General features: G+C 33.8%; 1 protein-coding gene and 1 long non-coding RNA gene across 2 annotated transcripts in view; one reads left to right on the top strand and one right to left on the bottom strand.

Annotated features, from left to right (window-relative positions):
• The window catches only part of LOC141378895 (uncharacterized), an 11,034-nt gene extending 490 nt beyond the window's left edge, over positions 1-10,544 (bottom strand). The window contains exons 1-3 of the long non-coding RNA XR_012394419.1: positions 10,183-10,544; positions 1,016-2,210; positions 1-971 (exon numbers count right to left, since the gene is read on the bottom strand). The exon at positions 1-971 is cut by the window's left edge and continues 490 nt beyond it. This is a non-coding gene — a long non-coding RNA (uncharacterized lncRNA). The remainder of the gene's footprint in view (positions 972-1,015; positions 2,211-10,182) is intronic.
• dhrs12lb (dehydrogenase/reductase (SDR family) member 12-like b) overlaps positions 1-12,628 on the top strand; it is a 13,257-nt gene extending 629 nt beyond the window's left edge. Inside the window, exons 2-10 of the mRNA XM_002660901.7 lie at positions 72-205; positions 2,172-2,254; positions 2,555-2,650; positions 2,789-2,870; positions 5,140-5,201; positions 5,426-5,530; positions 8,831-8,921; positions 10,231-10,368; positions 10,446-12,628. Coding sequence (XP_002660947.4) covers positions 72-205; positions 2,172-2,254; positions 2,555-2,650; positions 2,789-2,870; positions 5,140-5,201; positions 5,426-5,530; positions 8,831-8,921; positions 10,231-10,368; positions 10,446-10,576 — 922 coding nt within the window. The 3' untranslated portion in view covers positions 10,577-12,628. The remainder of the gene's footprint in view (positions 1-71; positions 206-2,171; positions 2,255-2,554; positions 2,651-2,788; positions 2,871-5,139; positions 5,202-5,425; positions 5,531-8,830; positions 8,922-10,230; positions 10,369-10,445) is intronic.
• The last annotated feature ends 1,347 nt before the right edge of the window (positions 12,629-13,975 follow it).

Below are 13,975 nucleotides of genomic sequence, written 5' to 3' on the forward strand. Positions count from 1 at the left end.
ACAGCTCTTGAGGTTTCATGTTGGTTGTGTAGCCTATCTGATGTGGCTCATTTGCTGGATGTTGTGTGCAGGTCTGGGTTTGAGAATGCCTCCAAGAGTTTTGCAGCAAAGGATCTGGATGTGTCCATGGTGGGACGTTCCTTTATGATCACCGGAGCAAACAGTGGAATTGGGAAGGCCACAGCCATGACCATAGCTAAAAAAGGTTAACTTTCCAGCTAACAATTTTATGTAATAAAAAAACGTTCCCGTAATGTTGCCTATAAGTTATAAAAATGTTTTAAACGTTATTAAAACATTCAGGTTTTTTTTTTGACGTTGTATTAATGTTATTGTTTGGTTATAAGAACGTTAATGTTTTTAGAACATTTTATTCTCTTGTTATATAAATGTTTAAATAACGTTATTTAGAACGTTATTACAACATTCCATTCCTCATTATATTAATGTTCTGAGAACATTTCCTAACGTTCCCATTAAGTTATAAACAGGTTATGCTAGCATTTTAAAAATGTCTCCCATTTTTAGAACGCTTATGAATTGCAAATAAACGGTGGGACGTTCCTTTATGATCACCAGAAAAAAGCTAAAAAGGCTAAAAGCTAACCTAAAAAAGGTTAACAGTTTTCTAGTTAACAATTTTATGTTATAAAAACGTTTCCGTAAATGTTTTGTTTAAACATTATTAAAACGTTGTTTTTTTGACATTGTATTAATGTTATTGTTTGGTTATAAGGGTGACGCAGTGGCGCAGTAGGTAGTGCTGTCAACTCACAGCAAGAAAGTGCCAAGTGGTGCTCGCTGCAGAGCCATTTGGGCGAGCTGAGCTCCAGCGAGGGGGAGCTTGAGCTTGAGCTCCACCTTTTTTGCACTTCTTCTACGAGTGATGTCACTGGGGGTAGGGTTAGGGGTGGGGTTGGTGTACGCATTAAAACAGCTTACAGAAGGCAGAACGAGAGCTCATGCTCACCCTCGCTGGAGCTCAGCTCTGCTCAAATGGCTCTGCAGCGAGCACCCTCTCAGAAAGTCGCTGGTTCGAGCCTCGGCTGGGTCAGTTGGAGTTTCTGTGTGGAGTTCTCCCTGCGTTCGATAATGTCATTTATAACGTTATTAAAACCCTCCATTCCCTATTATATTAATGTTTTAAGAAGATTTTCCTAACGTTCCCATTAAGTTAAGTAATTGAATAAAGTTAAAAAAAGGTTATGCTAACATTTTTAAAATGTTCCCAATTTTTTGAACAATTATTAATTGCAGATAATGTTGAGGAAATTTTCTACAAACATTATGCAAGAACGCTTTAGGATAACTTTGAGAGAACAGTTACCCAAAGTTATGAGAATGTTTCCTGTTAGCTGGGTTTACAGTCATATAAACACATTATGGAGTTAATTACAGCATAATCTTTTTCAACCACGTAGTTCAGCGATATCACCAGACTTTATCGTGAAACATTGACAGAATATATGACATGAAATGTACTAAATTATTGCCAATTTCATATATCATACATGTGCATGTTACTCTAAAGTGCTTTTCATAAGTGAATTCATATATATAAATTTTAAGAGGTTCAAATCCCGGACGAGCCCCCAATTTATTACAACCCCTGGCTAAAGGAAAGCTTAAATACATTTTTTTTAAAAAGGATGTTTAAATAAATGTATAAAGCAAAACAAAGCAAAATGTTGAACTTCTTTAGTTATTAGAATTTTAAAAAGAATTTACATTAAAATATAAAACCTTTGTTGCAAAGGTTTTTACCAATATAATAGCTTTTGCGTAATAAAAATATAAATTGCTGACCTGGATTTTAGCATTTTACCCCAGTTGGAGAGCAGAATGATCTTCAGTGCACTATTAAGTAATCTTTGCATAGTTTCTCATTGCCAAACTGAGCTATTTGTATTCCTTTGTGTTTTTCTGTAATTTAGAATGACAATAACAATAACTACATTTTTTTCTTATTCTAGATATAATGTGAATGGTTTTGCTCATGTAAAATATATTTTTATAATTGTTGCATTTATTTGGTGCATTATCATTTGTTCTGATGTATTTCATCATGTTGCAATGACTTGCTAGTAATCTAACTGATAGGTAAACACTAAAATTGTAAAACACTGACCTCTTCTCAACAAGCTCCTTGAATTTTTTTCTTATTTTCCAAGGCGGCACTGTCCATATTGTCTGCCGAAACAAAGAGAAGGCTGAAAGAGCCAGAGAAGAAATAGTCTCAGCAAGTGGAAATACTGTGAGTATTTTTAATTACTGCTGACAAAGCTTCAGTGTTTGAATGACAAGAAATTATTCATTAATTTTCCTTAGGCTTAGTCCCTTATTTATCAGGGGTCACCACAGCAGAATGAACCGCCTGAATGACAAGAAATAAAAGAAAATCAGTAGTGTTTAAAGGCTATTTTATAGGATGGAATGTAAACCTCAGATTTCCCCTTGTGAAGTTTCAACACACCCCACCCCCCCACCACTTGCTCTTCAGTTTGCGACTCCTAAATGATAATCTTTCTCTGCTCATATTTCTGATGTACTGCAGATGGTTTTTGTCCATGTGTTGGATCTCTCCGAGTCCAGAAAGGTGTGGGAGTTCGCAGAGGCCTTTAAGAAGGAGCACACATCTCTCAATGTTTTGGTATGAGTGTCAAGAGAGCTGCTTTTGAAGATTCCCATCATACCTCAGTATATTGAATATATATATATATAAAGGTTATAGGTGCAGGACAGATGAAGAAATATCCTGTGCTCTGTCTCTCACACTAATCCCCATCAGATCAATAATGCCGGATGTATGGTGAACCAGAGGGAAATTAACTCTGATGGACTGGAGAAGAACTTTGCGACCAATACACTTGGTAAGATGCCGAAAGTTCTCTGAATGTTCTGGTAAGGTCTTAATGAATGCTCTTCTACAACCCCAAATCAGAAAGTGTTGGGACAGTATGGAAAATGCAAATAAAAAAGAAAGCAGTTATTTCCTAATTTAATTTGACTTGTTTTTCATTGCAGACAATATGAAGACAAAATATTTCAATATTTTTGTCTGGTCACCTTCATTTCATTTGTAAATATACATCTTTTCCTGTCATTCAGATCTGCAACACAATGCAAAAAAAAATTTGGGACAGGAGTAATTTAGGTCTTGAAATCAGGTAAATTAGTTAAATAATGATGTGATTTGAAACAGGTGATGTCAACAGCTGAATGTAATTATTTGGTACAAAAGCAGCATCCAAGAAAGGTCTAGTCCTTTAGGAGCAAAGATGGGCTGAAGATCGCCAGTTCGCCAACAAATACTTCAGAAAAATTATTGAAATGATTAAAAACAATGTTCCTCAAAGAAAGACAGGAAGACATTTGGATATTTCACCTGCAACTGTGCATAACATCATTAAAAGATTCAACGAATCTGGAGGAATTTCGTTGCGTAAATGACAAGGACAAAAGCTTAAGCTGAACTACCATGATCTCTGATCCCTCGGGTGGCACTGCATCAAGACTCTTCATTCATCTATAAGCGATATCACCACATGGGCTCAGGTCTACTTTGGCAAACCTTTTTCATGTACCACAATACATCCACAAATGCAAGTTAAAACTGTACTGAGCCAAAAAAGCCCTATGTTAACAGTGTCCAAAAAAAATCAAAAAAATTTAGAAATCACTACTTTTTTTTTATTTGCATTTTTCATATTGTCCCATGGTTTTCTCATTTGGGGTTGTAATAACTTAAGCAGAACATCTGTCCAAATGTTTAACAGAGCAAGAAATGTTCACAGTATTTCTGATAATATTTTTTCTTCTGGAGAAAGTCTTATTTGTTTTATTTTAGCTAGAATAAAAGCAAGTTATAAATTTTTACACCATGTTAGAGTCAAAATTATTAGCCTCTTTAAGCTATTAACCCCCCACCCCCCGATTGTCTACAGAACAAACTATTCTAACTTGCCTAATTACCCTAACCTGTCTAGTTAACCCAATTAACATAGTTAAGTCTTTAAATGTCACTTTAAGCTATATAGAAGTGTCTTGAAAAATATCTAGTAAAATATTATTTACTGTCATCTTGGCAAAAGATAAAATAAATCAGTTATTAGAGATGAGTTATTAAAACTATTGTGTTTAGAAATGTGTTAAAAAAAAATCTCTCCGTTAAACAGAAATTGGGGGAAAAAAAAGGCGGGGGGGTTGCTAATAATTCAGGGGGGCTAACAATTTGGACTTCAACTATATATTTTTTTAAAGCCATGTTCAAAGCGGTTGTAAAATACACTTCAGTCTTACATATCACTTGTATCCACTACTTGGTAACAATGCCACAATCAAAAAACATTACTATTACATGGAATTATATACAGTTTTATAAAAGCAATATACCCCAATGAAGCTATAATTTACAGTAAATTTATATCAGCTAAGGGGGTTTTATAACAATCACACCTTATCTTCTGTTGAGGGAAATGAACTCTGTGGAACAGAGAAAAACTTTGCAACCAATACCCTTGGTTAGATGCCAGCTTGCAGGAAATGTTGTAAGAATATACTGGCAAGGCTCTTTCCATATGCTCAAAGTTATCCAGTCTTTAATGCTCTCAAAATGTTGCCAATGCAACATTTAAAACAAGTTTAATATCTTTGCTGAACAACTTCTAATGTTTTTGAATGCATTTTGAATGATTGTGAATATTATTATTTCATAAAACAGATAGTTCTGGTCCTTGATTCTGATTGGTTGAGCTGCGTTCAAAGCTGTTGTAAAATACATAACAAACATACCTATGACAGTTGCTTATTAGCATTTTATAAAAGCAATAAACCGCATGAAGCTGTGGTTTATAATGAATTTATAACAGCTAACCTCCATTAGCTGCTGTAAAATTACTGTAAACAATGACTTCTTGGGACATATTTCTATTTATTCAATATATATTCTGCAATAAAATATATAGTTAAGTTTACTTTAAAAAGTGAGTAGGCCCATTGCATTTAAAGTACAGCTCATTACACAGTTCATTTACTTAATTTTAAGGCAAGAGGTTTAATCACTTTTTAAGTAAAGTCAGCTAATTGCCTTAAAAGCAGTGAGTTTAGCATGCTAGTATTTGTTTGTTTTGTCTACTGCAGGTGTTTACATTCTGACTAAATGTCTGATTCCATTGCTGGAGAAGAGCAGGGACCCCCGAGTTGTGAGTGTGAAATTACATTAATCTCAGTGATATGATTTATTAAAAATGATTTTGCATTCTTTCACATCGCATATGTGATGACGCAGACAGTTATTGTGTTTTGGACACAAGCTATGATAGATGTGTTTATACTGGTGCAGATCTACAGAGGCTGCTGTTTCTCTCTGATGTTGTGGTATATTTTGTTATATTATGTGTGATGATGATAATAATGTGTCTGGTAGATCACGGTGTCGTCAGGAGGGATGCTGGTGCAAAAACTAAACCCAGATGACCTGCAGACGGAGAGAGCTCAGTTTGATGCTACCATGGTATACGCACAGAACAAGGTATTTTTGTAGCAATTTGCTGGTCAAACTTGTTATTTAGTGTTTTGTATGTACAGTTTAAACCAGAAGTTTACATACACTGTATAAAAAGGCACATAACCCTTTAAAACAAAAGTCAGATGGTAATGTGACTAAACTTTTTCTTTTTTAGGTAAGTTTGGATTATCAAATTTGTTTCTGTTATGCTTAATGCAGAATCATTCAAATTCAAGTTCTATTTATTTATATAGCACGTTTCCAACTGCCACAGGGCTGCACAAAGTGCTTTACAGAGAGAAAATAAACACATGATATGAGCATTAAACAGTAAAAACAGCAATAAGCACATAATAGGAAAGGAACATAGAAAAATTATCAATAAAAGAGCAAATATTTTAATAAAAAAATAGTAATAATAATAATAAAATATTTTTTCCTAATTAAAAGATGCTACCACAGTTGACCAACAATAAACACAATAGAGAACATGACCATTTTGACCCCCCCCCCCCCCCCCCCCGCCCCTTCTGAAAGGGAAGGAGAGATATTTTTAGAGAATTTGTTATAACTTTTTGCATTCATTAAGTTTATTATGCCTCGAAAAAGCTCAGATGATGGTGTCAAGGTTTCTGAAGTTTCTGATTGGCTAACTGACAACATTTGAGTTAATTGTAGGCACAACCGTAAAATAGTATTTAAGGAAAACCTCAAACACACTGCTTCCTTGTGTGACAACATGAGAAAATCAACAAGCCAGAATCAACAAAAAAAGCCAGATTACAATTCTCTAAATTACACTGGGAAAAAAACTAATTTTTGGAGACATGTACTGTGGTCTGGTGGAACTAAGATTGAACTGGTTGGCCATAATGACCAGTGTTACATTTAGAGGACAAAGACGAAAGCTTACAAGCCTAGGAACACCATCCCAACTGTGAAGTATGGGGGCAGCAGCATCATGTTGTGGGGCTGTTTTGCTGCTGGGGGCACTAGTTCACTTCACAGCATAGATGGCATCATGAAGAAAGAACATTATGTAGAAATACTAAAACAACATCTCAAGACATCAGCCAGCAAATTAAAACTTGGCCACAAATGGGTCTTCCAAGGGGACCATGACCTTAAGCATACTGCCAAATTAGTTAAAATGTGCTTTAAGGACAACAGAGTAAATGTTTTGGAGTGGCCATCACAAAGCCCTGATCTTATTCCTATAAAAAATTTGTGCCAGAGTTTGAAATTCCTTCAAACCATTGTGAGAAGCTTGTGGAAGGATACCCAAAATATTAGACCAGAGTTATACAGTTTAAAAGCAACGCTAAAAAAATACCAAGGAAATGTATGTAAACTTTTGACTGTCTTGTAAATAAAAAATTCTCTAAAACAATTCTCTCATTATTCTGTCATTTAGCAAATGTAAATCATTTATGAAATCCTAACCGATCTAAAATAGTAAACGTTTAGACCATCAGACATTTTCTTTTTTAATGGTTATGTTCCTTTTTTTTTAGAGTTTATGTGAACTTCTGGTTTCAACTGTATATCATCATTATTTTTAATTGCTCACTGTGAAGACTTGCAGCTGAATCCTTTACGGTCAGTTTTAACGTGGGCGAGGGTGGGATGAGAAGACAGGCAGATCCATGAGTAGCAAGTACTTTTAATGAATAGAAAACAAGAGCAAACAGCAATTTCAAAAATGGGGCAAAAAAAATGGGAAAAGTGAACAGAACATTAGACAACGACTCGCCAAGAATAAGTTTATTCACCTTTTTTCTACATGTCATAAGGCTTTGCATGAATTATCTGAGTAACTTCATGTAAACAATGAGTGAAGTGTTTTTAAAAACTGAACTATAAACAGTGATACTTTACTTAAAAATTTGAGTAAACCCTTTGGGTTAAATATGACAAGTTGACTTAACATAAAAAAGTGAGTAAAATGGTTGCGTTAAGATGGTTTTACCTTATAAAGTGAGAAAAAAAAAACAGTTGCGTTAAAATTGACAAGTTGACTTTACTTCAAAAAGGTGAATAAACTTTTTGCTTTAAAGGCCACCTATTTTACAAACCTTAAAAATACGTGGCCTTCAATATTTAGAAGTTGTTTGTGTCTCTAGAACGTGTCTGTAAAGTTTCAGTTCAAAACACCCATCAGATTATTTAATATACATTTTTAAATCTGGGAAATCTGAGCTGTTATGACATTGCAGCTGTTTTTGTTGCCTGTACCCTTCATGTAAATGAGCTGGATTTTCCCCGCCCACCATTCCCACGTGCGTGTCAGAGCCATAGAGATCTCTCCCTTACTCTGATGTGTGTAGCCTTCACATAGATGAACAGCACAGTGACAGACAAGAATGAAGCAGATCTCGCTTACTACAGTAAGAACTTGTCCAATGATTATTTGATGTATTTGTTGTGAGGTTAATTTAAGTCTTCTTCAACGATGAGTCACACACAATGTTGTTATAAAGTTGTGCGCTAACACACACACAGCAATTGTGACAGGATAAACATTGATATCCACTGCTGTATGGATATGTGTTATGTTAATGTATAAAATAAACCTGATATAAGTCCAGAAAAGGCAACGCAGTGGCGCAGTAGGTAGTGCTGTTGCCTCACAGCAAGAAGGTCGCTGGTTCGAGTCTCGGCTCGGTCTGTTTGCATTTCTGTGTGGAGTTTGCATGTTCTCGCCGCATTGGCGTGGGTTTCCTCTGGGTGCTCCGGTTTCCCCCACAGTCCGAAGACATGTGGTGTAGCTGAATGGAATAAACTAAATTGACCGTAGTATATGTGTGTGATTGCTGAGTATATGGGTGTTACCCAGTACTAAGTTGCAGCTGGAAGGGCATCCGCTGCGTAAAGCATAAGCTGAATAAGTTGGTAGATCACTCCGCTGTGCCGACCCCTGATGAATAAAGGGACTAAGCCGAATGAAAATAAATGAATTAATGAATGGAAGCCCACCTGATATGCAACTATAATTTCTATAAAAGGCCTCAGATTTACCATCTGTGGCTGTTTTCAGTCAAGTGTTTGCAGACACTTTCTTATTGAATTAATTTGCAGGGATAATGTGTGAGAAAGATTAGAGAAGGAATAATTTTATTCATGAAAAGTCATGAAGGGTCTGTGTTAAACCGAGATGAGAAGGTTACAATTCTCTCCGCTGTTGCCAGGCAACAGGTGACACAGAGTTCCAGCAGTGGCGTCTCCATTAAACACTATCAGATGCAGTAATGATGATGACCTTTCGCTAAACACTCGTCATGTGTGCGTGAGCTAGTGTGTGTGTATGCATTTGTGTGTCCACAGAGGCAGCAGGTAGTGATGACAGAGTTCTGGGCGAAAGCATATCCTAAAATTCACTTCTCTGTGATGCACCCCGGGTGGGCCGACACTCCAGGTATCGCTCATTTTAAAAGTCAACAAGTGTAATATCCTTGATTTATTTGGCATTGTAATTATCCACATAATAGCATAATCACTTTGTTTACCAACAGATTTTTTTTTTTGCCACCATGTACTGTTTGCTGCTATTCAGCAATTATTTATTGATACACTTGATCTAAATGTGTGTGTGTATCTCTCTCTCCCTATATTTATATATACAGTTGAAGCCAGAAGTATTAGTTCCCCTGAATTACTAGCCCCCTGTTTATTTTATCTTTGCCATGATGACAGTAAATAATATTTTGACATTTAAAGGCTTAACTAGGTTAATTAGGCAGGTTAGGGTAATTAGGCAAGTTATTGTATAACAATGGCTGGTACTGTAGACTATCGAAAAAGAATAGCTTAAAGGGGCTCATAATATTGACCTTAAAATGCTTTTATTCTAGCCTAAATAAAAAAAAAAGAGTTTCTCCAGAAGAAAAAATATTTTAGGAAAGATTGTTTAAATTTCCTTGCTCTATTAAACATCATCTGGGAAATATTTGAAAAAAAAAAATCATCATCTGCTTTTGAACAAATTTAGACACCCTTTAGTGCACTAATTAACCTAATTAACCTACACTGTAAAAAAAAAAAAATTAATCCAAAATTTTACAGTTTCATGTATTTCCGGGAAAAAAAACGTTAAAAAAAATGAAAAAAAGCGTAAAATAACAGTTGTTAAATTACAGAAATATACTGTAAAATAACGGATATTAAATTACAGAAATATCCTTAAAATTCAAATTTCTGGTAAATTTCTGTAATTTATTATCCGTTATTTTAACACAATCTCACGGCAATTCGTAACTTTTTCATTTAGTGGCTAATTCTTACGCTACTAAACTGCCAAAACGTAAAATACTTACATTTTCTCGTGAGATCAGGCTGGTCATTTTACAAACCTTCTACATTTCCGGCACCCCAACTACCGTAAAATTATGGATTTTTTTATCTTTAAATGTCACTTTAAGCTGAATACTAGCATCTTGAAAAATATCAAGTAAAATATTATTTATTGTCATCATGGAAAAGATAAAAAAAAATCAGTTATTAAAACTAATATATTTAGAAATGTGTTGAAAAAAATCTTCTCTCCGTTACACAAAAGTTAGGGGGGTAAACACAGGGGGCTAATAATTCTAATATATAATTTTTTCCATTGGTATACAGTAGGAGTTAGTACTACTATTTTCTTAAAACATTATATAACACAGTTTTTAGAAGCATACCTGTCAGTCTCATCCCTCATGGTCTGTGTTGTTTGTCTGTGTGTTCAGCTGTCGCCTCTGCGATGCCTCAGTTTTATCAGCTCATGCGGGATCGTCTGCGTTCAGCGGAGCAGAGCTCAGATACACTGATCTGGCTCGCCATGTCGCGCGTCACTATTACCTTTCCCAGTGGCCTTTTCTTCCAAGGTACGTGTATGTGTGCGTTGGTTAACAACTCACTTTTGCTGTCATGCGTTTCAGTCTAACAGGTTTGTTTGTTGCAGATCGTCAGCCGGTTTCTGTCCACTTGCCGCTGGCCTGGACACACAGCCCTCGAAAGGAGGTCAAAGCATTTATGCGCTGCTTGGAGACTTTGGCGATATCTGTCAAACACTCAGAGGGAGATAATATATAAAGATTTCAGATGTTTTACAGTATTTAGGATTAAAACAAAACTCATTTAAAAAAATATAACCATGATATTATGGCAAGCCAAATTAGCTTAATTGTATTTTTACTGTTAAGGACTGAATTAAAGAGCTCTCTAATTGTATTATTAATTGTAAGAATTGAATTTAAGAGCTCCCAAATTGTATTTTTTTAGTAGGAATTAAATTACAGATGTCTCTAATTGTGTTTTTACTACAAAGGTTTTAATTAAAAAGGTCTCTAATCGTATTTTGACTAGTAAGAATTGAATTAAGGAGCTATTTAATCATTTTTAATAGCAAGATTTGAATAAGAGCTCTCTAATTGTATTTTACTAGAAAGAATTGAATAAAAAAGCTCTCTAATTGTATTTTACTAGTAAGAATTGAATTTAGGAGCTTTTAAATTTTAGTAGAAATTAAATTACAGATCTCTCTAATTGTATTTTGACTTGTAAGAATTGAAAAAAAAGCTTTCTAATTCTAGTTTCACTAAAAGTAATTGAATTACAGAGCGCTCTAATTGTATTTCAATAGTAAGAATTGAATTACAGAGCTCTCTAATAGCATTTTATTAGTAAAGATTGAATAAAAGAGCTCTCTAATTGTATTTTTACTAGTAAGAACTGAATTAAAGAGCTCTCTAATTATATTTTTACTCTTAAAAATTTAATTTAAAAAAAGTTCTAATCATACTGGTAAAAATTATTAAAAGAGCTTCGCTCTCTAATTTTTTTTTACTGGTAAGAATGGAATTAAAAGCTCTCTAATTGTCTTTTGACTAGTGAGAATAGCATTAAAGATATCTTTAACAGTATTTTTACTAGTAAAATTGAATTAAAAAGCTTACTAATTGTATTTTGACAAGTAAGAATTGAATAAAGAGCTCCTTAATCGTCTTTTGACAAGTAAAAATTAAATAAAAGAGGTCTCTAATTGTATTTTTATTAGTAAGAATTTAATTACAGATCACTTTAATTGTATTTTACTAGTAACAATTGAATTAAAGAGCTTTCTAATTGTATTTTTACTAGTAAGAATTGAGTAAAAGAGCTCTCTAATTTTATTTTTACTAGTAAGAATTGAATTAGAGATATCTTTACTTGTATTTTAACAAGTAAAATTTCAACTAAAAAGCTCACTAATTGTATTTTGACTTGTAAGAATTGAATTAAAGAGCTGCCTAGTTGTATTTTGACTGGTAAGAATTGAATTAAAGAGCTGCCTAGTTGTATTTTGACTGGTAAGAATTGAATAAAAAGCTCTCTAATCATATTTTTACTAGTAAGAATTGAATTACAGATCTCTTTAATTATATTTTACTAGTAAGAATAAAATTAAAGAGCTCTCTAATTGTATTTTTACTAACAATTGAACAAGTAACGTTAGGTGAAATTTACGCTAATTGCCATATTATATGAAATAGGAAGTTATTAACCGTAACAACTAATAACAGAATGAAACTACAAGTACTATTAATGCTACATTTGTACTATTAAAACTAGAGCGATTTTGTGTGTGTGTTGGAGGGAGAGGGGGTAAGAATATGAGTAAGAATATGGATGAGGGAGAAAAAAACACCCCTAGTTTTATTTAGATGCCTAAAATGAACAAAAATAAGTCATTAAAAATAATCAATAAGATCCTGCATATAATATCAGTTGTCACTCTATATATTCCAATATAAAATAATGTGAGTTTTATTATCATGGTTTTTATTGTAGAGCATACACAATAAAATGACGAATGGGGAAAAGCCTGATCATCTCAGCGAAGGTTTTGTTACCAGCTGTTTAAACATCAGCAATAAAAAAATATATCAATATTTCAATTTCATTTATAGACAGTTTTGAGAATTCAGCTTGGTATTAACGATAAGAAAAGGTATAATTAGATACGCTTCAGTGAAGCCTTAGAAATATGATACAGTGACAGTGTGTTTTATCAATTAACATTAAACAAAAGTAGGTCAGGGTGTGGTTTTATCCATGTTTGACTGAAAAGTGAGTCTGTGTCTGAATAAAAGCAGCTTGAACCACTGAGAATTCCTCTTTTGACTAACTAACAAACATAAATGAATAATCATACCTGTCAACACCCCCATTTTTCCTGGCATTCTCCTGTATTTCACAGTTTTATCGCGTAAAGGTATTTTCCCATATTTCTACCATATTTTCAATCTTTCTATAAAGGGTGGCAATAAACATTAAAGAGGCGATCCTCCCTATATGCAACCCATACCGCCAAACTACCAGGGGACATCCCTTGCTCTTAAATGTGAGTCTTTTCTGTGCTTTCGCTTTATTTAGGCATGAAAACACTTTGAAATAAATATAAAAACAGCAGTATTCCCTTTCTTTTCATTACAGGTGTCCTTGCCCCTCCTATTCAATCATATATCAATGCGTGACTGTCAGTGAAATGCGCTCCATAGTGATAAATAGAAGCTGTTTCCCAAACCGATTATGTACATACAAAAGTCTGGGTTTTGGGTGCGTGTTTAAATAGACATACACACATAATTAATAATAATAATAACATCTAAAGATGTCGATATTGGTGGGTTTTTTTTTTTTCAAACACAACTAATTTTGTCCTACTGTATATAAAATGTTAGGAAAGCAGTCGAATGCTTTTATTTATTATAACGTTAGATGTGTGCATTTTTAAAGTGACACCTCTGTTATTTAATTAAAGAAAAAACCTAAATAAAAGAGATATTCATTTGTTGCTCCTTAATCAGAATGTGTAAAATTTATACGGAGGAGAAAAAAAGAATGAGATTTATTTGATAAGTTGATTCTATTTCTTTATAATAACTATTAATTTTAATAATCTAAACTGTTTGCTAAATTATTTGCTGCTAATGTATGCTATTTATCTTTTGTAAATAATAATCATACATATTACAGATCATTTAATTGTTTATTTAGAATTAAACAGCTCCAGATTCTTTTTTTTTGGGGTGAGGGGTTGGGGCTCCTGCTGCGGGCCTCCTGTGTCCCCTGTTCCTCTTGCTGTACCAATGCAGCAGCTGGTTCACGTCAAAGCTGACTAACAGTTTTTACCATTTTACCTTTGTTATACTGTATTTACACTAGTAACTCACGCTCTCCCATCCATCAAAACAACTTTAAGTTGAAAATGAAATCGAAAATGAAAACTGAAATGAAAAAGTGTCAATAAAAGGAAAGCTTAAATTTACATTTTCATTTAATTGTGTCACTATTATAGCGTGAACATTAATAACATGCTTTGTAAAAATTGTGTTTGCATTTCATTTTTCAGTTTGGCTTTTTATTTTAATATTGGCTTGTCTTGACGTGGAAATGCAGTGAAAATGAAATGTTGAATTGGCATTTGGCAACTAATTATCAATTTGACAG

Source organism: Danio rerio, chromosome 2 (assembly GCF_049306965.1).
Source record: "Danio rerio strain Tuebingen ecotype United States chromosome 2, GRCz12tu, whole genome shotgun sequence".
Taxonomy (NCBI): domain Eukaryota; kingdom Metazoa; phylum Chordata; class Actinopteri; order Cypriniformes; family Danionidae; genus Danio; species Danio rerio.